At 40.3% G+C, this 23,858-nt stretch overlaps 1 protein-coding gene across 1 annotated transcript in view; it reads right to left on the bottom strand.

Moving 5' to 3' along the window:
- The window catches only part of LOC132355630 (leucine-rich repeat-containing protein 37A-like), a 53,396-nt gene that overhangs the window by 21,900 nt on the left and 7,638 nt on the right, over nucleotides 1-23,858 (bottom strand). Inside the window, 6 exon segments of the mRNA XM_059908070.1 lie at nucleotides 4,925-5,005; nucleotides 5,637-5,708; nucleotides 8,976-9,047; nucleotides 16,418-16,489; nucleotides 18,879-20,928; nucleotides 21,679-21,897. Of these exon segments, the coding sequence (XP_059764053.1) occupies nucleotides 4,925-5,005; nucleotides 5,637-5,708; nucleotides 8,976-9,047; nucleotides 16,418-16,489; nucleotides 18,879-20,928; nucleotides 21,679-21,897 (2,566 nt within the window).

Genomic DNA, 23,858 nt, shown 5'->3' with positions numbered 1-23,858 from the left:
AACTTGTCCTAAGTCATCAAGCTAGTAAGAAGCAGAGCTGGAATTTGAACTCAGTTCTGACTCTAAAGCCTGTGTTTAACCTGAATGAAAAAAAAAGTGGGGGGCGGGGGGGGGGTTTTTAAAACATCTGTTACTTTAACCGTAATTTTGAGAGCACTAAATATAGAAATACCTTTTCAAACTTCATCTACACATCTGGGAAAGCCTCTATGAGAATTATATTTTCTCTTTTTATTTATTTATTTATTTATTTCTCTTTTTATTTATTTTTTCCTTAATCATCTCCCATGATAAATATTTAATTAGCCTATGGTCATTGAGACTTTAGAGATTTTAAAAGATATTGCAGGAAAATCAGTAAAAATGATGGAGGAAGGACACCTGACAATTCATCCCTCCATAGAAGCAACAATAACAAGAACAAGAACAACAACAACAACAAAACTGGCAAAAATGGTCAGAATCAACTTTTTCGGAACTCTGGAAATTTAACCAACAGGCTTGCAGCAAATTGGGGAGCAATTTATTCAAGGAAAACAAATTAATTTCTGTGAGAACAATGAGATCTGTGTTGCTTGAACTTGTCCTTGACCTTTGCTCTCCATGCCAGTGGTAGCCTTGAAAAACAGCCCACATCCCTGGTACCAGGAGGAGCAGCATGGACTGGGAGGTCCTTCAAAGCCTCATTCCCAAAGAACTGTCATTGTTTTACATGTCTGGTGGTCCCCTGGAAGACCTCACTTGAAAGGCTTGCCTTTGACCTGACTGAGAGCTGTCTAGTGAGAAAAGCCTCTCCTCAGGTGGCATTTTTGGAAAACATTTTCGAGCAAATATTTTAACATGGCGGTTGCATGAGGCAATGGATAACAGTTCGGGGCAAAAAACAGCCCAACCGGAAAGCTTAAAAAGAAAAGCTGAGGAATGAGATGTCCACAGAGACTTTGAAATGTTCCAATGTATTCCTGGGAAACTGGAAGACCACAAGACATATTCCTGGGAATCTAGGAAAATAACTGTTAGCATTAATAAATGAGTTCAGCAAGGTTGTAGGATATAAGATCAATATTATTTCTACACACCAGCAATGAGTAATCCAAAAATGAAATCATGAAAACAATTCCATGTGTAACAGCATCAAAACAAATAAAATACTTAGGGAAAAACTTAACCAAGTAAGTGCAAGATTCACACTGAAAATTACAAAACTGTTGAAAGAAACTGAGGAAGATCTAAATAAATAGAAAGACATGCTGGATTCATGGACTGGAAGATAATCTGATTAAAATTTCACTACTTCCCAAATCGACCTATGGTTCCACTGCAATTCCTATCAAAATCCCAGCTGACTTCTTTCCAGAAATTGCCAAGCTAATTCTAAAATTCATATGGCAATTCAAGGAAACAGAATAACCAAAACAATGTTGGTAAAGAACAAAGTGGGAGGACTCACACATCCTGGTTTCAAAACTCAGTTCAAAGCGACTGCAATCACAGTGTGCTACTGGAATAAGAACAGACATGTAAATCATTGGAACAGAATTGATAGTATAGAAATAAACCCTCATATTTATGGTCTATTGATTTTCAACAAGGGTGCCAAAACAATTCAATGTGGAAAGAACAGTCTTTCCAAATGATGCTGGGACAACTGTACATCCACACACAAAATAATGAAGCTGGACTCCTGCACGTCACACCATGCAAGAAAATTAACTCCAAATGGATCAACTATCCAAATGTAAGAGCTAAGGCTGTAAAACTCTTAGAAGAAAACACAGGAGTAAGTCTTTATGACCTTGCATTAGACAACAGTTTCTTAGATATGATACCAGAAGCACAAACAACCAAAGGAAAAATAGATGAATTGGATTTTATAAAAATGAAAAAGTTTGTGCTTCAAAGGACACTATCAAGAAAGTGAAAAAACATATAGAATGGGAGAAAGTACTACAGGTGGGAAGAATAAGATGCAGTTGGGAGAAGAAAAGTATAGTAGTTGCTAGGTGTGACAATCTCAAAATTTTGAACTCTTACAAATAAAACAGCCACCCTAAATCACCCCAAAGGACAGACCCAAGTTAGTTTTGGTTTTAGCGTTTATGCCTTTCTAAATCTGAGAAGCTGCCAGGATTCTAGTACACAGCAAAAAGTGACGACAACACCCTGAAGTGTGTAAGCTTTTGTGTGTACATAGCTATCGAAAGGAAACCAATGCTAGTTGACTGGGGGAGCCTTAGAGCGGCTCTGTGACCGCAGCTCAATTTGCCTTCATAGTGTGGCCACACCTACCTCATTGATATTCTCAACAATGGGGTAAATAATTCAATAGGGATAAGGCTTTGATTTTCCTCTTATTTTCTCTTAGTGCTTATGTTCTTGGTACAATATTGATGTACCACAGACAAGCCAGCATGTGAATGTCCTCTGTCTGGTTAAGTTATATAGCCTTTCTACATTGTAGAGCCCTTCAGTTTCTAAAATCATGGAGCTTGTATTGTTAGGACCAGTGAAGTGACTAAAAGAATTTTTAAAAATAAGCCATCAGTCTGGACCTGCATAGGTGAATGAAGGAGAAACACTTTAAAGTCAGAAAAAAAAGTAGACTTAACATTTAGGATTATCAACCACTGCTGGTTTTCCATAATATATTTCATTCCTGATTTTATCTGAAAGAGATACGATTACTACCACCATTCAAAAAGTGGTACTTTATTAATTAATAAGCTCTTAGCTCATTTTTGAGGTCAAAATTTCGGATTTCAAATAGACTACCACACTGCTAACTACTTCACCTGATGTTTGTCAATAACATAGAGGCTTCATTCAAGAAACCTACTGACTTATAATTATCTGAAACCCGGTGATGAATCAAGGTTTTGTGGGGCCTGAACCTCATCTACTTTGGGAAATCCTGTCTAATAAAAACATGCACAGTTATGAATACAAAAATCGCTAGGACCCCTCTCAAGACCTTGGAAGGGACCTATGCAAGTGAGGAGCCCTGAAGCCTAAGCTTCATTGAATTCATGATAAATCCGCCTCAGCTGGGGCCCTTTGCCAAACTTATTTAATGCAGGCAACTTATAAACACCCCAGTAATATGTCATCATAGGTAGTAAAATGACTTAACTCGAGGGCGGCATCTTCCCTTGGTGGCTTGCCTTTGGAAAGAGATGCAATAAAGTCTGTATCTCACCATGGCAAATGTTTCCTGAAGCAAATTAGCTTTGTCTATTAGAAAGACTTAGCCCAAAACAAAGACTTAGTATACTGTGACAATCTTTTGAAAGTAACTGTGAATGAGTTTTAGGAGTACAGTACTAATTTATTTCCAACACCAGATAGTTTTGATTCCTTCACTACCTTTTTCTGTCATTTAAGAGGAACACAAATTCAAAAGGAACAAGTTGGTGCCTCTTCCATTACAAATCTTTTCTAACCGACCACCCATTGTCTACTTCATCACCCCCCTCCTCACCTTGTTACCCTGCTGCACAGATGCTAGAATGGCTCTCATATATGTTTTCCCATCAACATCCATCTTTCTCCTTCCAGGATGAAAGCTTCTTGGGGACAAAGTCCCTGCCCTATGCGTCTTTGTATCCCCAGCACTTGGTACAGTGCTGACACACAGTGGGCATGGCACTCAGTGAATGTTTCTGAAGGAGTTCATTAATTTTTAAACTGGGATTTATTTATTTATTTCCACAAGGTATTTTCCTGTGTTGCCTACATAACTATAGTGAAACTCTGATTCTTATAAGGAACTCTTGGTGTTATAGGATGTTTAGGAAACGAGGTGAGTTTAAGACGTTGTATTGACGCTACTAAAACCTCCTGGTGAAGGGACCTCATGAGCCTGCTCTCCGGTGTGCTGGCAAAAGACAGACTGACCCTCGGTGCTCTCTCCCCAAGGTAGGCATCAGCACACTAACAAGGAAAAGGAAGGAGGCCGCTAAAGATAGGCATCTGCAGGAATTGCTAATCCAGCTCCAGACACAGCCTCAGCACCTGCATTAACCCAAAATGAACTGTGTGAAACTGGATTTCTGAACCACAAGACAGGTAAGAGAGTCTTTTCCAAAGCCAGGTGTAGAAGAGCTCTTTACCTTGAGTCTAAAATCGCCTTCGGGCCATTGAACGTACCCACTCTCATTTCCTTGGGTCATGAGAAATCACAGAATTTTTGAGCTGAAAGGGTGTAAAACCCACACTCCTTACTGAAGACTAGTCAGCAAAGAAAGTATATTGAATTAGGCTACAGCAATGTATTTTCTTTGTATTTCTCACACTACAGCTGAACACAAACAACGTCTTTTTCCACACCTCAAAGCTTCCTATTGGCCACAGATAATTCACTTCAGAGATATATGCTGTTTGAAAAATAATGTTCTGGGTGGCTGGGGAGAGCCCTGTGGTGGGCGTTCAGGAATTCTTTCTGCTTTACCATTTAAAAGAGCTAATAATGGTTGGGGAAGCACCCACACCTTTTGCTCGCTGACGAATTCGGTGCTAAACTTAGCTCTTTGCAGCTCTGTGTTGCATACATTTTAAGCAGTTAGGAACTTTGCACATGAGCAGGAATCAAAGTGAAATTCAAAAGTGGAACTTCATGGACCATTCGCATATCGGAGAGACATCAGTGGGATTCCATGACAATGCTAATTTGAGTGTTTTTGCTTGGTGCCTTTTATTGCCCGTGCCAAAGATCAGTACTATGGAAAGCAGAGCGTTTCATATATATGAGTTAAACAAGTCTCTTGGCCTCTTTGTGCCTTAGTTTCCTCATTTGAAAAAAAAAAAAAAAATGGCTCTCAAGACATACTTTCCAGAATTCATACTGGGCTTACACCCAGCTAACCAATAACTGCATGATGCTTTTACACACAGTTTTTTACACGTATTCATCTTCGATTTCACTTACAACTTGCGTAAAAACTGCATTCCATGCCAGGCCTGAAACGTTCCAAAGCTCAGTTCTGTGAGTAAATTGCAACTAAGATTTCTACAAAAAAAGACACAAGCAAAAGAAGAAGAAAAATATATATTCTTTCAGAACATTTATCCTTTGGCAATAATTCTAATTTATATATGATGAAACATAACAACACTACTCCCTCCATACACTAAAGAAATCTCACTGTGGAAGACATTATGATTTACACTTTCATGATTATATATGTGGTGCATTAGATACAAAATAGTAAATGCTCATTAAATACTTGTGTTAAGTGATCTTTATTTCTCTAGAAAGGCAGCACTATTGACATTTTGGGCTGGATAATTCTTTGCTGTGGGAGGCTCTCCTGTACACTGTTGGATGTTTAGTAGCATCTCTGGCCTCTGTCCACTAGATGCCAGTAGCATGTACAGTTCTGACGAGCAAAAATGTCTCCAGACACTACCAGATGTCACCTGTGTGCAAAATCACCCTGGTTGAGAACCACTGCTCTATAATGATTCACTCTGATCTGTGTAATAATTCTCACACTAATCTTTGCTAGAGACAAAAAGGATTTGCTACAAAATTTTAGTAGTAATTTTAATCATATTTCAAAATGAGTAACAAATTAATTTTATAAAAAATTAAGCTTTACAAAAATTCCAAATATAATGAAGTTATACTTGTAACTTACATAAACTGCACAAAAGGTAGTGGTTCAAATGTACGTCTTTCGATAGACTGTATTTTATTGCAGGATAAATCTCTAGGAAAAGTAAAAGGAAAATATTGCCTCAATTAGCTATTAGATATCTAATTAGTAGGAATAACTAGTAGACTTTAGAATGATAATAATAAATAAGAAGCTTTGGTCTAAACTCCAAACCTTAGGAATTATTACTTGAACCTTCCAGAGCCCCTAACCCTGCCTTCACCTCTCTTAAGAGTCTCACCTTCAGGATCTTCATAAATTAAATATACAACTATGGATCTTGATAGATTTTGGAGGTAATCTTTCCCAAGAGCAGAAGCATTGATTAGATTCCACCTTTCGTGGTCTCACCAAATTCTGGATTATGAGCTCAAAGTTTTTATCTCTATATATCATTATAATTTCCAATATTAAAAGGAATATTCTTATATTTACACACCTCCCAGTATAGTTCTGTTTTTCTAGGTCAATTCATTACCAGAAGAAATAAAAGATACCCTTTCACACAACTTGAAAGGAAGTTACTTCTCTCATTAATATGTAACTTTAATTCAGTATTACACTTTCTATCATATTGACTTTTATTCGAAAATACCTACTCTTGACTATAGCTGACTATCTTATTTCCATTGATTCCAGCTTAGTCTCTCATTTCACCTGGATGGGTATAACTGTCTTCTGACTGGTGTTTCCATCTCTACCCTCTCCCTTTCTAAGCCATCCTCCACGCGATCACCAGATTAACCCTCCGGAAGTGGTTCTCAAATACCAGCATCACTTGTGAACTTATTGAAGATACAAATACTCAGCCCTACTCTGGACCTCTTGAATCAGAAACTATGGGGGTGGAGCCTGTGTTTTCACAAGCCCTCCAAGTGGTTGGTTCTGTTGCAGGCTAAAGCTTGTCCTAAAGCACTGCTGTGGTAACATGGTAGCTTGACATGTTATCCTTGGCTTGGCCTCCAAAGCCCTAGATGATCTGGCTCTAATCTCCTACTCTTCCCACTTGTACTCTACAGGTACTCAGAGTATTTTTCCTGTGTTTTGCCTTTCTCCCACTTTCCTTTTGCAAGCTTATTCTTCCCAGGTTGTCTGTCATTGATACCCAACGGCCCTTCGAGGTCCCGTTTAAACAGCATTGCTCTAGTAACATCTTCCCGGATCCAATTTGAAGTCTTTTTTCCCTCTTTTGTGCTCCAATACCAACTTATAGCTCTCATTGCCCATATTCATTTCTTTCTTTAAATATAGCTATTTTTGCAACCCATGTCCTCTGAGCATAAACTCCTTCAAAGTATGGACTAGATCCTGCTTATGTGCATCGTCTATCATGTTTAAAGCCTACGTGCGGACATAAAGCAAACTCAAATATTTATAAAATCAACAAATAGCTGGGGAGTGGATAGAAGGAGGAAATGACTGTTTTAAAAGAAATGTAGTTTTATTACTTCATGGTGCCTCCACAACCATGTCATTATGGTTTGAGCTTATATGTTTATTTTCCCTGTGAGATCATGAGTTGCTAAAAGGAGTCCTGTCTTACCCATCTTCGTGTTTACAACACTAGGCGTAGTGCTGATTAGCATATTCTTTTTTCGCTTTCTTATTGATTGGCTTTTTTTTTTTTTTTAAAGAATGAGAGTACTTACGCTAACCTGAAATAATCAGATGATAAAGTATTACATAGTAGAAGTAATGAAGGGCCTATTCCACTGTGCAGTTATCTTATTTGTTTTTCTCCAAACTGTGTAAGGTTTGGAGCCCAGATGGCAGAGAAGAGACTAATATAAAGGTGATTGCCCCTTAAGGCTTGGAAGGTTTGATCATTAAAAGAACTATTTTTAGGGTCATGTGAGGCTCTTTATACCCACTTCCCTTAAGCCTTTTATATTTGCAAGAAGAATCTATTTGCTAAAGAGGATCATTAATTGGCTTAATAAGGATTAATGACATACACAGCTTTGGATGCCATGGACAAAGGACAAAAACTGAGCTTTTATAGTAAAAAACACAGTTATCTCCTTATCCCTAAATAAAGGAAATACGAGTCGGGCAAGCATTTCCTCTTTGATAAAGAAGCTGGAGAGGGAATTCCCTGGCGGTCCAGGGGTTAGGACTCGGCGCTTCCACTGCTGGGGACCTGGGTTCAATCCCTGGTCAGGGAACTAAGATCCCGCAAGTCGTGTGGCGTGGCCCAAAAAACAAAACAAACAAACAAACAAAAAACAGAAAAAAAAAGGCTGGAGAGATTTTTGTTAGGGGCATTTCTGATATGCTTATTTAGTGTAAACATTTCTAAATATACCACTTAACCATCATCTTAAACATTCTTAATATTGGTATCACAATTCCTGCATCGAAATCCTTAACAACAGTTTGTTCTTTTGGTAACTTAATGTGTTCTTGACAATACTGATTTTTTTTTTCAGATTTTTTTTTTGTGATGTGGACCATTTTTAAAGTCTTTATTGAATTTGTTACAATATTGCTTCTTTTTTTTTATGTTTTGGTTTTTTGGCCATGAGGCATGTGGGATCTTAGCTCCCTGGCCAGGGATCGAACCCGCACCCCCTGCACTGGAAGGCAAAGTCTTAACCACTAGACCACCAGGGAAGTCCCTTGACAATACTGTTTACATACTTCATCTACTTAAATATTTAATATTTAAATGTTAATTTAATTTAGATTAAATTATCAAAGTTATGAGTTAATGGCATTCATATTAATGTAAGTGTTCTATATTTTCTTGTCCTGTAGGGGACAATTTGAGGTTAACTTTAATTCCTCTCATTTCACTAAACCAACTTTTTCAAACCTTTTCTGTAAAGACCAGATAAGTAAATATTTTAGGCTTTGCAGGCCACATACACTCTCTGTCACATATTTTTCTTCGTGTCTTTTTTTTCCCGTTTACAGCCCTTTAGAAAATCACTTTTAACTTATGGACTGTATAAAAACGGACTGTGGGCCAGATTTGATCCATAGGTCATAAACAAAATATAAATACAGATGGAGAGTATATGAACACTTATGTAACAAGGTTCATATGGGAGTCTATAATTGCTCAGACCTCATTACCACTTTTCCTCTACAACTAAAGTGTATTTTTCTATCTATACCTTGTCTATATAATGAAAAAATTAAAAATGAATAGGAGATATATAGTGCTAGTGATGGGCTGGGACCCTACACAGACTTAAAGAATTGTAGAATTTTATTGCTAGGAGAAACTGAAGAGATTATCTAACTTGAACCCCTTAATTATTTTATAGATAATCTACTTTATAGATAAGAACTCATAAATAAATATGATTAACTTACAAATATCGGAGGGATAGCAAGCCTTCAAAGGAGTCCTTATGTAATTCAGTCAAATAATTTTCACTGAGAATTCTGAAAAATGAAAAGGTTATTTCTGGATCAAACTGCAAAATAACTACAACTATGTACTACATAGGACTAACTCCTATATGTGGAGGAAAGCTGGGTAATGGTGCCACCTAAACAACCTAATTCTTATCTAATTTAGGGATGGTGATTTCTGCTCTGTTTTCATTTAAACCTTCTTTTCACGTCCTCCTTTCTGTCCATCTCTCTCCATCACGCATGTGCACGCGTGCGCACACACACACACACACACACCCACACACACCCACGCCCCACCCACTCTTCCCACCAAATCATATAGTTAATGCCTACTCTCTAGATCACGAAGTCTCTGTTAGAACCCAGCTCTGGGTGGCACCAACGTTGCAGAGCTGCCCTTCCCTCCTCTCTTTCCCCAAACCTTATTGGGAAGTCCCACACACAGCTGTATCAGGGCAAATGAAGCCATCTGATTTTTTCCCACATTAAAAATTTTTTGAAAACTAAAATGTGCATAAAATATACATAACTGTTCAATAATTCAATTGAACAACTGTTCAACTGTTTAATAATTACAAAACAGACCCCCACGTAATACCATTCATGTCAGGAAAGAATCCTGCCAGCATCCCAGAAGACCCCGTGTGCCCTTTTCCAATCACAACCCTCTCTCTGACTTCCTAGAGGGAACCACTATCCTGACTTTAATAATAATTTCCTTGCTTTTTAAATGTAGTTTTGCCTTTTCTCTATCAGCCATAAACAACACAGTTTAGTCTTGCTTCTTCTTGGACTTTATATAAGTGGAATCATATTATATGTATTATTTTCCACATTGCTTCTTTCATTCAACATTATTTTGTAAAATTATTTTATTTTTGCCTGTAGTATGTAGTGTTGCACGTCCAACTACATGAGGCTTCTGAGTATTTGAAAGTGGCTAATGTGACTGAGTTGAATTTTTAATTTAATTAATTTCAATTATTTTAAAATTAAAATTTTAAAAACTGGTACTCAATGTAATTATTGGAAAATGTTTATGTTAGCAACAATTTGCATATGTGATACTACATTTTTGACTGTAAATTTTATGAAATCTCAATACCGATCAAGTATTTGTAATAAAATTTAGCAACCAAATTGTGATTTCAAAGAGTTAGTATGGGAAAAAAATATAGATTCTCTCATTAATTTTTAGATTGATTACATGTAGATATGATAACACTTTGGATACTTTTAAATACTTAGTATGAAAAAAACACAGAATATCTTATTAATAATGTATATAATGATTACATGTTAAAATGAAAATATTTTGTAAATAAGGGTTAAGTAAAAGATATTAACATTTATTTCATCCGTTTCATTTTACTTGTGTTTTTAAGTGGCTACCAGAAAATTTAAGATTACTTATGTGGCTTGCGTTATGTTTCTGATGAAGTGTATGACTTCTAAGTATGATTATACCACACTTTATTCATTCTACTGTTGGTGTATACTGAGATTTTTCTAGTTTTGATTTATTAAAAACAATACTGCTGGGCTTCCCTGGTGGCGCAGTGGCTGGGAGTCTGCCTGCCAATGCAGGGGACGCGGGTTCGAGCCCTGGTCTGGGAGGATCCCACATGCCACGGAGCGACTGGGCCCGTGAGCCACAATTGCTGAGCCTGCGCGTCTGGAGCCTGTGCTCCGCAACGAGAGAGGCCGCAATAGTGAGAGGCCCGCGCACCGCGACGAAGAGTGGCCCCCGCTTGCCGCAACTGGAGAAAGCCCTCGCACAGAAACGAAGACCCAACTCAGCCATAAATAAATAAATAAATAAATAAAATTTAAACAAAAACAATACTACTTTGAACATTCTTGTATTTGTATCCTGATACATATTTGCCCGAGTTTGTCTAGGATGTAATAGGGATACAAAATTGTTTCCTAAGAAGTTGTGCTATTTCAAGTTGGCAGATTGAAACATGTCAAGTCTCCACCCCTTCAACTTCCACCAAAATCCCTAAGAATGACATAACTAGAATCCCTAGAAAAGATATAACTTAAGAATCACAACCTTAGCTCAATGTGTGGGAGCAGCTCCACAAATGCTCCCTTACCAGAAACGTCCTGGAGCTACTACAGGGTGATCAGTTGGAATAGTGTGGTAGGAGCAGCCTACAGCACACGTCAACCCCACATCTTTCCCCCTTGATCCAGGCAGCAAAAGGTGTCTTCCTCTAGGCAGGAGCAATTGGTGTTAGAAAGGGGGCAAGGTCTCAGAACCCTGGAAGAAAGGTATGCACTCCCTGACTAGCCACCAGAAGGCACCTTCCACCTCTGCCTTATTCTCAGGGGAACCCATTGGGAGTAATAAGCCCCAACAGCTCATTTCACTTCTCCCCTAAAGCTGGGAAACAAACGCAGTAGAATCTCAACTACAAAGATGAATTACACTCAGGAAGGACCAAACAATGTGAGAAAGCCAACTCCATTAAGGACAGAAAACAAAAACAAACATAAGAGCTTATAGCCAATGAATCAGAGTTAACAAAGCACAAGAGGACCTTAGGATAGCACAATTATTACCCTCAGACAGATGTAAGCAGATAGTGCATCCATTAATCAACTCAAGAATATACAAATGAAAAGTGTTGGCAATAATAAAAAATCTCAGTATATGAGAAGCAGAAATGACAGTTAAAAAATAAATTAGGAAACTGAGAGATCCAGCCCATGACTTCTCCAGAATGCAGAATGAAGGGAGCAGGAACGATTCACAGTCAAGCCTGACGCCTGGGTCTGCCAGAGGAATGTTAAGCCCTTTGCTTCCGCTGGTCTCACGATAAAGACTAGGAACATGCTGAGGGGAGGAGGGGGTGGTGTTTTGCACCTGTTTCTTATAGCTGATAAGCAGGAAGGCACATAGCCAGTATCCCAAGAGTGGAGTGAGGGAGTAGTAGAGAGAGTCAGTACAGAAGAAACTCTATAAGACGTCAGAGGTAGGTTTCTCGTGCCTGGAAGAATCCCCTTCCTTGCAGGCGATATTAACAGTGGTACATCCTTCAGGAGCCTTGGGGATCTGAGCACAGGCTATGTTGCCTTGTGAAACTATTTCCACTGAGTTCTGCATTTAAAACCTTCTGCTTTTCACTCACAGTGTCTCTTGGTCACATATTTATATTAATTCCATCTCATAGCTTAATTCCAGCTCATAAATTAATTCTTTACTCATAGCTTATGAGAATTAAAATATTACTACCTGGAAACTCTGCAACTCAGTTATTAAGGTGGTTCATATTATACAGAATATAGTCACACACATTTTTAAAAGATCACTAAAACAAAAACACAAGAGACTTCAATTCCCACAAAGAACTCTTGGAGCCCTGAGCATGCTTCAAAGACCCTGACCTCAATTTGAAATTCACCATGTTAGAAGGACTCGCAGTGATTGTCAGAATACATGTTAGGGGGAATGGTCAACAGATGGTGCTAAGACTGATTGTTTTCTCACCTCTAAGTAGTGGTTTCACATTTCCATGGAAATGATCCAAAAAGAAAAAAACCAAATCAATATGTCCAACGACATTTATGGTAACCCTTTTCATACCTTCAAAGGTAGGAAAAAACTCTACCTCCCCACATCGCATAACCAAACTGTATGTATATACCATAAATGACATACAAACGTCACAGGAAATGATGGTATACGAAAAAAAGCTACACAAAAGTGGAACTCACATGTACTGATTATAACTTTGAACGCTGACAAGGATTCAGGAAGTACAGCAAAGAGATGGGGCTGATCCTCCACTCTTTATGGCACTGTCTTCTCTGATTGGCTGATGCCCATACCAGACTGGTTAGAGTTTGAATATCATGGTAGGACAGGGGGTAACCAAACAGTATGTATTTCAAATTAATGGGGTTTCTTTCTGTGAAGTTGTTTGGATGACAGGATAGTAGAAATTTTAAAAATAACAACGGTAAATTCAGCCTAGAAGTAAAGTTTAGACTGAGAATGAGTCAGTCACCAAAAAATTACCCAAAAAGGAGCTTCAAATAAGCAATAACTCAATAACTGAAATAAAATACATTAATCTGTAGAACTCCAAATATTCATTTTGACGGAGGAAAAAAATTTTAAACTATGGGGAATCAGAGTTAAAGCCAGATCTAAAACTTTCTCACACCATGAAAATATCAAAACCAGGCATGAAGTAACATTTAAGAAAGATCCATGTCTAACTTCTGACCAGGGTTCTGGTCTACGGCAATCTTCTGAATTTCACATTCATTCTTGATTCTGTATTATTGACAATTATCCTTCTCTCCACCTCTGTAACTTCTAGGAAATTGAGAGGGCTCAGGGTTTGTTTGTTTGATTGATTTAACTATATATGTAATGCAAACAATAGGCCTTTCTGGAACTGATTTACTCTGCTTCCCCTGCTTTCTTTCTCTCCAAAGTACTTAGCAATGCTTGAAATTATACCTATCTATTTATTATACTTATATACTTATTTTTACATACTTGTAAACCCCCTGAGAACTGGAATACTGGGGCTGTTTCATTCTTGGGCCTGTAACCCTAGCATGTAAAACAGTTCCTGGCATATAGTAGATACTCAAAAAATATTTATTGAATGAATTCAGAAAGTGACAAGTTATCAACTATCAGATACTTTTACTTAAAACAAATTATCCATTTATCGTCACTCATGAGGATAAGTACAGGAAAAGAAATGTCTTTCTTCTCCCCTACATTTGTGACTCAATCTTTTGAGACAAGAATCCTTTGAGAATTTCAGAAAAGCAATGGTTCTTTTCCCTAAAAAACTGCACTTTCTTGAACACACGCAAAAGTGTGCATGCAATTTCGACTTGTGGATCATCCTTTTAGGGCAGAGGTCTGTGAATAGAGAGGACTGAATCCAGAGTGCCAAACTTGGATGGGAAATAAAATTACATCTCAGTTTTCACAAATCTCTAACTAAAATCAGCACTTCCTTCCATTGTGAATGTAGGCAACAAACCACAGTAGATCAACAGTATAGTTAATTTGGTCCCCAATAGAAATCACAGGTCATTTCATATCACGTATATGCTGCAGATACCTCGAAATATCATTTATTCTCATCACTACCCTGGAGTTATAATATTTATTAGACCTACCACTATATCTTGTTATTTAATGTGTTAAGAGAAGCATATTTATTACTGCCTCACTAATTTTAAAAATATTCTGAAAACTATTTCAATATAGTTGGTTTCCTTTGTTTTTCTATATAGTTTGACTTATTATACATTATAAAACATTATCCCAAGAACATAAGCTTCTGTAGCTTGCCAAAGAGGTATACACGGGGGAGCAGGAGGTATAAAGAAATTCTGCTTTGGGGAAACACTGACCTCAAGTTAGGAACCTCTGCTTATAAGGTAGAAACCTCAAGCTGACTTAGAAATCTTCAAACCTTACCAGACTCATGTTATAGTGTATCGCCTCCCAAACACATGCTTTTTAAAAATTAATTTTTTAATTTCAATTTATTTTAAAAAAATATGTCATATAGGGCTTCCCTGGCGGCGCAGTGGTTGAGAATCTGCCTGCTAGTGCAGGGGACACGGGTTCGAGCCCTGGTCTGGGAAGATCCCACATGCCGCAGAGCAACTGGGCCCGTGAGCCACAACTACTGAGCCTGTGCGTCTGGAGCCTGTGCTCCGCAAGAAGAGAGGCCAGGATAGTGGGAGGCCCGCGCACCGCGATGAAGAGTGGCCCCCGCTTGCCGCAACTAGAGAAAAGCCCTCGCACAGAAATGAAGACCCAACACAGCCAAAAATAAATAAATTAAAATACATTAAAAGAAAAATCACAGTTCGAGTACTTTAAAAAAAAAAAAAAGCAAAAAAAAAAAAAAAAAGTCATATATACTCACAGCTCAAAATTCCAAAAATATGTAGCGCACAATTCAAACTTTTTCTCTTACCTCTGTCCCTCAGTCTACCACCCCCCTCCACTCCCAGAGGAAATTAAGTTATCTATTTCTTGTGCCAAATGACTTTCATTTTTCTTACAAGTTTGGGAAATAAAATCTCCAAGTTAGATACTATCACGGGAAATATAAACTACATATACTATTTACGAAATCTGTAAATTAAAACAAATTGCCTGGTTCTAGCATTTTTTTCCTTACCAATAAGATATCCGACTAAGGGGGCATCTCTTTAAGGGTGGTCATAATACCTGTTTTTAGATTGAATGTTATGTCTTTTATTATTAATTCAGAAGTCATTTATGACTTGTCTATTCAAATTGAACTAAGGATATGACCACAGACTGTCATGAAAAATTACTTTGAATGTTTTTTTCCAAAATCACTTATGGATCTAAACTGACTTTTTCTACAAATCAATAAAAAAAATAGTAACAGAAAAATGGGCAAAGGACAGACAATTCAGAGATGAAATACAAATGTTCAGTAAACATATAAAGATATTTAAGTTCACAAGTAATACGAAAAATTCAAATTCAGATGGGACCCCTTTTATTCACCCGTCAGATTAGCAAAAAAAAAAAAAAAAAAAAAAAAAAAGGGAGACTATCCAGTGTTGGTAGGGTGTGGGGAAATGAATGTCATCACAGCAGGATGACTGGAGTATAAGCTGGCACAACTTTTTCGAAGGCAATTAAAATTTTATATCTAAATAGCCTTCACCCCAACAATCCCATTTCTAGATAACTATTCTATAGAAATAAATGACCAGGCTCACAAAAATGCATGTACAAGGATATTCATTGCAGCAATGCAAGTAACAAGACAACTGGACATAATCTAAACATCCTTCAATAGGGGCGTTATTAAACTGTGATACATTCATACTATGGAATACTATGCAGGAGTTTAAATGAATGGGGTAACCCTCTATGTACTGGGAAGGAAAGAAATCTAAGACATATCATGAAATGAAGGAATCAAGTTGCAGGATGTTACTTACGTAAAAAAAGGTAAGAAAAACACACAAACCTATTTTGCTATCTGTACGTATGTATGTACTCAAACGTATGGAAAAGAGTCTGCAAGGATTAATACTAAACTCAAAGTAGTGGGTGGGGGATTAGGGCACAAGGAGGGTTTTCACTATACCTGTTATTTCATTGTTATCTATTGAGAATATAATCATGTATTACTTGTATAATGGAAAGTAAGTTTAAATTGTCTCTTACTGATTTTAAAGAGGTCCTGCCAAATTTAATTTTTAAAATAAACACAGAATTTCAATCATCAGGTTGCTTTGGGATATGGAAGGGGAAATACCTTTTCTCACAGGTATTGACCTCAAAATTCTGGACCAAGAAGGATCTTACAATGCAGTTAACTTTTTGTATTCATATTTGGGGAGAGTATACTCACAGCTTCTCAGTCCAGCGGTATGCCTTCCATATACTTTCATCAATGTAAGAAATAGAGTTTCCTTGGAAATTTCTGTGAAGAAACACAGTTCATATCCTTGAATAGGTAGGAAAAGAATGTAGAGAATAAGGAAAAGAATCATGGCCACCGTGTGGGGAATATTCAAATGCAGAAAAGACCAGCTTTCTAATTCCCACAGCTTATCAGCTTCCCGGTGTGCACAATTAATAAAAACATACTGTGAGGCCACTGGCACAAACAATGAGGCATCTCCTCAGAACCTGAACTTCCTATCTGTCCAATTTCTTGGATACATAATGCCAATTACTTTTTTTCCAAAATCACTTATGTGTCTAAAATGACTCCTACAAATCAATGAGAAAAATGGCAAACATTTATCAATATCAGCAAATGAATATAAAGAAATCCTATGCTAGGCAACACCAAAGCTTTGGCTCAGTGCCCTCAGAATCTGTCCAGGTGTTAGAAGGATACGGGCAATTAGAAATTAGAGGGACTAATACGAAAATCTCTCTTAAGCATATTGCATAGGGAAAAGCACGAGTTACTGAGCAAGGAGTAAAGTTATTACCTCATTAGGGGAACAAAATGCAAAGGAAAGAGCTCGGAAGGAAGGACACACATCAAAACAGTAACAGGAGTTACCTTATTGGTGGTAGGGAAGGTGGGGTGGAATTTTCACATTTTATCCTATATACTTCTGTGACATTTCTTTTTTTAAACAGTGAGAATGTATCCATGAATTAGACATGTTTAAGAGAAGCTGTTAAACGCCTGAGGTTCAGTTTGAACCACTCACTCAGTGGATGACTTTGAATCTTTAGCTTTAGCTTTGTCCTCTTCCCTCAGCAACAATGTAACTGTTCAGTTTATATGCACATTTTTCACGCGAGTCAGGAATAAGTCAAAACGGATACCTGTCTGCCCATCTGCCTGAGGGACATTTCCACTCAAACAGAGCCTTCTGGTTGCTTTATGCTCACCAATAAAAGATGCCTAAGACTGAACTCATCTCCCTCAAACCGACTCTGCTTGCCAACTGCTGGATTTCCACCTGTTACACCACCATCATTCTGCCCATCAACACATGTGATTTGTCTCTTTCCTGTACTACAATCCCCCAACTCTAGTCAATTACTACATCTTGTCCGTTTTTCCTCTGTAGTACTCTCAGGATTTTCTTTCTACTTCCATCACAACCACTCTAATTTGGCCCCTTCTCACTTTACTCCTAGATTTTGCTAAAGCATTCTATTTGGACTCCCTGAATCAAGCGTTCCTCTCTAGATCGCTCTACATATGAGATCTAAAATCAGCCTCTTGTTTTAATCATTTGTCTCTCTTGCTTGAAAACTTGCATGGCTCCCCATATCTCAGAGCGTAACTTCCAAACCCCCATTGCCGATAGCCAAGGTTTTTCATAATCCTATCTTTCATTGTTGCCTAACCCAATTCTTTACAGCCAGACTAATCTATTAAATTCTGATCATCCCTGCAGTCACACCTTTGCCTAGACTGTACTGTCTATTATTTTTCTGACAAATCACAGCCAATCTTTAAGTCCCAGCTAAAGATTTAGCTTATCCATGCTGCATTCCGTGACCTCCACACCCCTGTGATTACAGGTTCTGGTGAATTACAGCACCTATCTGTATTTCTCTGAATACTTAATTATATATTACCTCCCTTTTAAGGCATATCCCCTTTCTCCCCACTTGTCATTGTCATGTTCTGGAGACAATGCCATAGACTTCTGTGGCTCCCACAGTACTTAGCCCTGGGTTGGGCACAAAATGGGTGCTACATATAGAAAGCCAGGGGACAAAGATGAGTTCTAGATATAACTGAGGGATTGAATAATAATAATAGCTAACACTAAAATATATGCTAGGCACTGATAGAAGACCTTTACCTATATTAACTCATCTAAATCTCCCAATGAGATTGGAGTCATTGGGAGATTTAGGAGTCATAGGAGTCATCCTATGAGAGGATGACTACCATAATCCCCATTTTACAGATGAGGAAATGGAGTCATACAGCTAATAAATGACAGACCTGGGTTCAAACCCAGGTAGTCTGGCTCCGGAATCTCTACTCTTAACCACTTTGTTGTATTACCACCAATGAGATGGGGAGAGGGACATGTCGCTGTAAAGAGGATGGAGTAAAGAGGGGAGAAGAGTAGATGTTAAGGAATTAAAGAATGGGGTAAAAAAATGGAGAAGGAAAAAGTAAGGGCAATTAAAAGTAAAAGACTGGAGGAGAGGGAAAAATAGTAAGAAGGAGAATGAAGACAAGGAATCATTGACAAACAAAAGGTGGAAACAGAAAGTCAGTCAATGTGGGCTGGGGAGATAAGGAGGACCCAGGAAGACCTGAAGAAAGGCTGCCATGTCAGGCAGGATGCAGAGAACAAATGAGGAAAGGCGATTCTTACATGATGGTGAAGGTGCCGTTGTAGGCGTTAGGCTCTGGCTCACGCACTCTGTGGAGCTTCTGCTTTGGGCTGAGACCAACACACGACAGTGTCTCATTTTTGCAGGTACAGAGCTCACATATGCTGATGTTTGTGGTGGCATTCTGTTCTGGCTGCTTCTTTTCTGGGGTATATTTTACACCAGGAAGACCAGTGGGTACCGAATACTGAGTCGAAGGAACTGTCTCAGATGGCCTTGGTTGCTGAGATATGTTAACTCCCAGGTCCCCAGGTGGAACTGTGACTTGAGTCAGGTTTGGCTGTGCAAGTGTCACCTCAGGGTGTTTTGGAGGGGGAGCTGTAGTCTGCTGCAGGGCTGTAGAATGTTCAGACTCTGTAGTAGGTTCTGGAGTTGTGGTAAGCCCCTGGTCTAAAGGTTGCACTCTGACACTGGGTGATGTTGGAGGCTCAGTGTGATCCTGATCTGGTGCTGGAACTATTGGGTTCTGATATACTGGAGGCTGAGCTACAAAAACCTCCTTAGGTGGTTCTGGAGGCTGGGTTAAGGTCCCCTGCATGGTTGGAGAAGGTTCATCCTCCTTAGTGGGTTCGGGCCTTATGGTCAGTTCAAGGTCCAAAGGTTGAATTGTGACCTCAGTCAAGGTTGGATGCTGAGCCTGAACATGCTCTGGATTTGGAAATGTCACCTCGGGGTATGTTGGTTGAGTTGGGGCTCCCTGCTGAACTGGAAAAGGTTCAACATTTTCAGTGGGGGTTGGATGCTGATCTGAAACCTCTTGCTGGACTGACAAAGGTTCCAACTGCTCAGGGGACACTGTAGACTGAGCCGAGGTTTCTTGTTGGGGTGGAGAAGTTTCAACCTCATTAGTGAACGCTGGAGTTACGATAAGTGCAAGACCCACAGGTTTAACAGTGACATCGGGCCGCTGCAGAAGCTGAGCTTGATCCTGACCTAGAGGAGAAACTGTTGTCACATGATGCTCCGGAGAGAAAACTACAGTCACATTAGAGAGCTCTGGAGACTGAGTTGGAGAGGATTCAACCTCACCAGGAGACTGTGGATGCTGAGCTCTGGCTTCCTGCTGAGGTGGAGAAGGTACAACCTCAGGAGCCTGTGGATGCTGATCTGGAGTCTCCTGCTGGGTTGTGGCAGGTGTAACTTCTTCTCCAGGATGCTCTGGATACTGAGCTGGGGTCTCCTCTTGTACTGAAGGTTTGTTATGTGGACCGGCTTCTGGAGATTGGGCTGAAGCCTCCTGTTGAACTGGCAAAGGTTCAACCTCCTCAGGTGGCTGTGAAGGCAGCGTGGGGGCCTCATGCTGGGTTGTAGAAAATTCTGCATTAGTAAGGGGCACTGAGGCCTGAGCTGAAGGCTTCTGCTGATTTGGAGAAGGTCCCACCTCTGGCGTGGGTTCTTTTGTTATGGTAAGCTCCACATCTGCAGGTTTGACAGCGACACTGGATAAGTTTGAATGCTCAGCATGATGGTGACTTGGAGGTGAAACTGTCATTTCGAGATGCTCTGGAGGTTGAGCTGGCTGTTCCTGTTGAGTTGGAGAAGGTTCCACCTCCCCTGAAGAAGGCTCTGGAGGCGGAGCTGGTTGCTCCCGCTCACGTGAAGGCTCAACCTCTCCAGGAGGCTCTGGAGGCTTAGCTAAGGTCTCTTGTTGGGTTGGAGAAGATTCTCTCTCCTCAGGATGCTCAAGAGGTGGAGCCAGGGCCTCCTGCTGAGCTGTAGGAAGTTCAGCTTCCGTAGTGGGCTCTGGAGTGATGGTAAGTTCCAAATCCAGAGGTTGAAGTGTAACACTGGGCAAGTTTGAATGAGCGTGACGCTGAACGCCAGGTAGAGATGCTACCTCATCACTCACTGGAATTTGAAGTACATACTCAGTAGGGAACCCTGGAGTCTCAGTTGGGGCCTCTTGATGGAGTAGAGAAGGTTCAACCTCCTCAGGGAGCTCTGGAGGCTGAGATGGGGCCCGCTGCTGGACTGGCGGAGGTTCAACCTCCTCAGGGCTCTCTGGAGGCTGAGATGGCGTCTCCTGCTGGACTGGAGAAGGTTCAACCTCTTTAGTGACCTGTGGAGTTATGGTAAGTGCCAGATCCAGAGGTTTAACAGTGACATGGTACAAATTTGACTGCTGAGCTTCATTTACCCCATGATGTGCTACTGGTTGAACTACAACCTCCTTAAGTGTCTCCAAAGCCTGGGCTAGGGCCTCCTGAGGACTTGAAGTTTCTAGTTCCTCAGGGGCCTCTGAAGGCTGAGATGGAGCCTCCTGCTGAAGTGGAGGTGGCTCTACCTCTTCAGCGGGCTCTGGAGGCTGAGCCCGGGCCTCTGCCTGGGGTGAAAAAGATTCAACCTCCTCAGGGGTCTGTGGATGCTGAGCAGGGGCCTCGTGCTGGGGTAAAGATTCAGCCTCCTCAGTGCGCTCTGGATGACGAGTTTGGGCCTCCTGCTGGGATGGAGAAATTTCAGCTTCCTCAGGGGGCTCTGGAGGTTCATCTGGGCTCCCCAGAAAATCTGTAGGTAGCCTCTCCTCAGGATAAAAGGCATCCATACTGGGATCTAAATAATCACCCTGCAACTGTTGTTCTAGACCCTGAACTTTTTCTTCAAATTGGCCTGTAGTTCCAACAAATTTGGCAAGCCGTTGATGCTGAACTAGATCTTTCTTCAGGTTTGGGGGTGAAACAATAAACTTCACTGGTTTTGAGCTCTTACTACCTAGAGGTGGAACTAGTATTTCAAACGATTGGTGACCTTAAGCCTGATCTAGACCTACGTATTTACTCTTACTTTTGTGTCGAGAAGGCAGAACCAAGGCCTGATTCTGATTCCAATCCAGCACTGGAACTTCCTCTGGGAGCTTTTGATGTTGGGTTTGCTTGTTATTCAGATCCTGATGTGGAACAGCAAACTGATCTGGCCCTGTAGGCAGCTCTCCAACCGAATCCGTGTCCGGGTATGGAACCTCAGTCTCAGTCAACTCCTGATGAGGCGGGGCCACCATCTGGACTGGAGATGAGGACGTCAAATAATTAAAGCCCCCGGCTTCTGCCAGGGGTGTAAGGGCATGGGGCAATTTGGGAGGGGGGGTCTGAGGCGTATGAAGACCAAGCCTCGGTCAGCCGCGCGAGGTTGGGTGTCACCTGGACGGGGTCCAGGGCCCACTCCGGAGGCTGAACTGCCAGGACTACTAGCCACAGTTGTTGCCACGTGAGGAAGAGCCGTGGCAACAAAAGGGGCAGCCGGGACATAACACGCGGCGGCTCCCAGGCGCAGTGACCCAGGCCACTGAGCCACATCCTGCGTCCGAGCTGAACTGCTATGCCAGCGCCGACGCGAGGGCTCACGTCAGCAACCGCGCGCCCCTCCCCTGCCTAACGTCCCACCCGTTATTTATGACGTGTTTAGTTCCACCACCACCATTATTAGGTTCGTGGGGAGATCCAATGCGCGCCACCAGAGTGGGCCTTTTTCCCAGAGTCCCCAGGGCGCAAGCCATTCTTCCCCTTGCAAAAGCAACAATTACCTCCTGCCGGGCCCTCTTCCCAAGCCCTCCCTGCCCTCCCTGGCCCCAAACAAGGAGGCGGGATTTGGGCTGCAGACCCGAGTGGCCCCAAACTCCAGCGGCCCAGGGGTGGCGGGGGGTTGGGAAGGATGCAGAGCTTCCCAAGGAAACCACAGGACCTGGCATTCTGGGAAATTCAAAAGTGCTAGTCCAGTTCTGGCAATGTGAACTCTTCCTCCTCAAAGCTCAAGTCTGAGAGGCATTCTTCCCCCCTTTGGCCACACGGCTGACAAGAAAAGTAGCTGACCTGCACAATGAGCACCAGTTAGCGTGGCGGGAGGGGAACACACCTTACAGTTATTCTAAAATGTTGCCATTTCCTCCAAACTCTCAGTATTCACGTCTCATTTTTAATTCACCACTCTATTATTAGCCGTTACCACTGAATCAGTGATGACTCCAGAACTTCTGTAGGAGGGCTTTGGGGCAGGTGAGCAATTCATTCTGGGAAAGAGAGTCCAAAACCAAGTGAACGGCCCTTTACATTAGCATGGGAAAACTTCCCCCATCCCACCTTGTCTCAACAGAGCCATTAATCTAGAAAAAACTACAGTGTCACTTTTCAGAGGTCTACCCTGTGTGCACACACGGAGAAGACACTTAGAATGTTAAAGTCAGCATGTTAAGTAATTTTCTTGAAATACTCTAACTAGCACCCAGTTTACTTTCTTCACAGTCCTTTTCATAATCTATTTAATTTTAGTCCTTTTTAATTGTCTGGTACACCTTTAACACCTAAACCCCAAGAGAGAAGGAGCTTCATCTTATTTCCAGTGCCTAGCACATAATGGTTTCTAAATGGAACTGATTCCAAGATTGGCCTCATTTAGGAATGGATCTGTTGTTATAATCAGGTTTCCGAAATCTTTAGTATCAATACGGAATCCTTTCCTCTCACATTTCACAGGAAGTTAGACTTCTTAAAGCCCAAACATGGATATGTTTGAAGTTTCCTTGACTGATTTAAATTGAATTAAATTAATTATTTTGTACAGGAAAAACTTTCAAAATTTTTACATTTTTCAGAACATAACCACCTTTTCTTTCTCTACTTTCTTCCCTTCAAAACAAACTTTGCAACATTGGGGTGAGTTAAGTAATCAGAAATCTAGCCCCAAATTAAGCTCTCAATGACATGAAACACATTTTTTGCTCCTTTTTAATAAAAATCCTATATGCAGTACATTAATGTTTTCTTTTAGCAATTACATTGACAACTTAATCCCTAATTCGAGGCATCCATATAATTGATTTACAGAAAGGTTCTTCTGCAAAACATTTAACACAAGATATATATGAGATGCTGAGATCTGGGTAATATACCTTACTTGAAAGGCATGAATAGTTTTTAAACACTGTAGCATAATCACACTTAAGGCCATAGTTACTTTGTTCCCAAATCCCT

This window comes from Balaenoptera ricei, chromosome 20, assembly GCF_028023285.1.
Source record: "Balaenoptera ricei isolate mBalRic1 chromosome 20, mBalRic1.hap2, whole genome shotgun sequence".
Taxonomy (NCBI): domain Eukaryota; kingdom Metazoa; phylum Chordata; class Mammalia; order Artiodactyla; family Balaenopteridae; genus Balaenoptera; species Balaenoptera ricei.
This window is presented reverse-complemented; position numbering and strand designations above follow the sequence as displayed.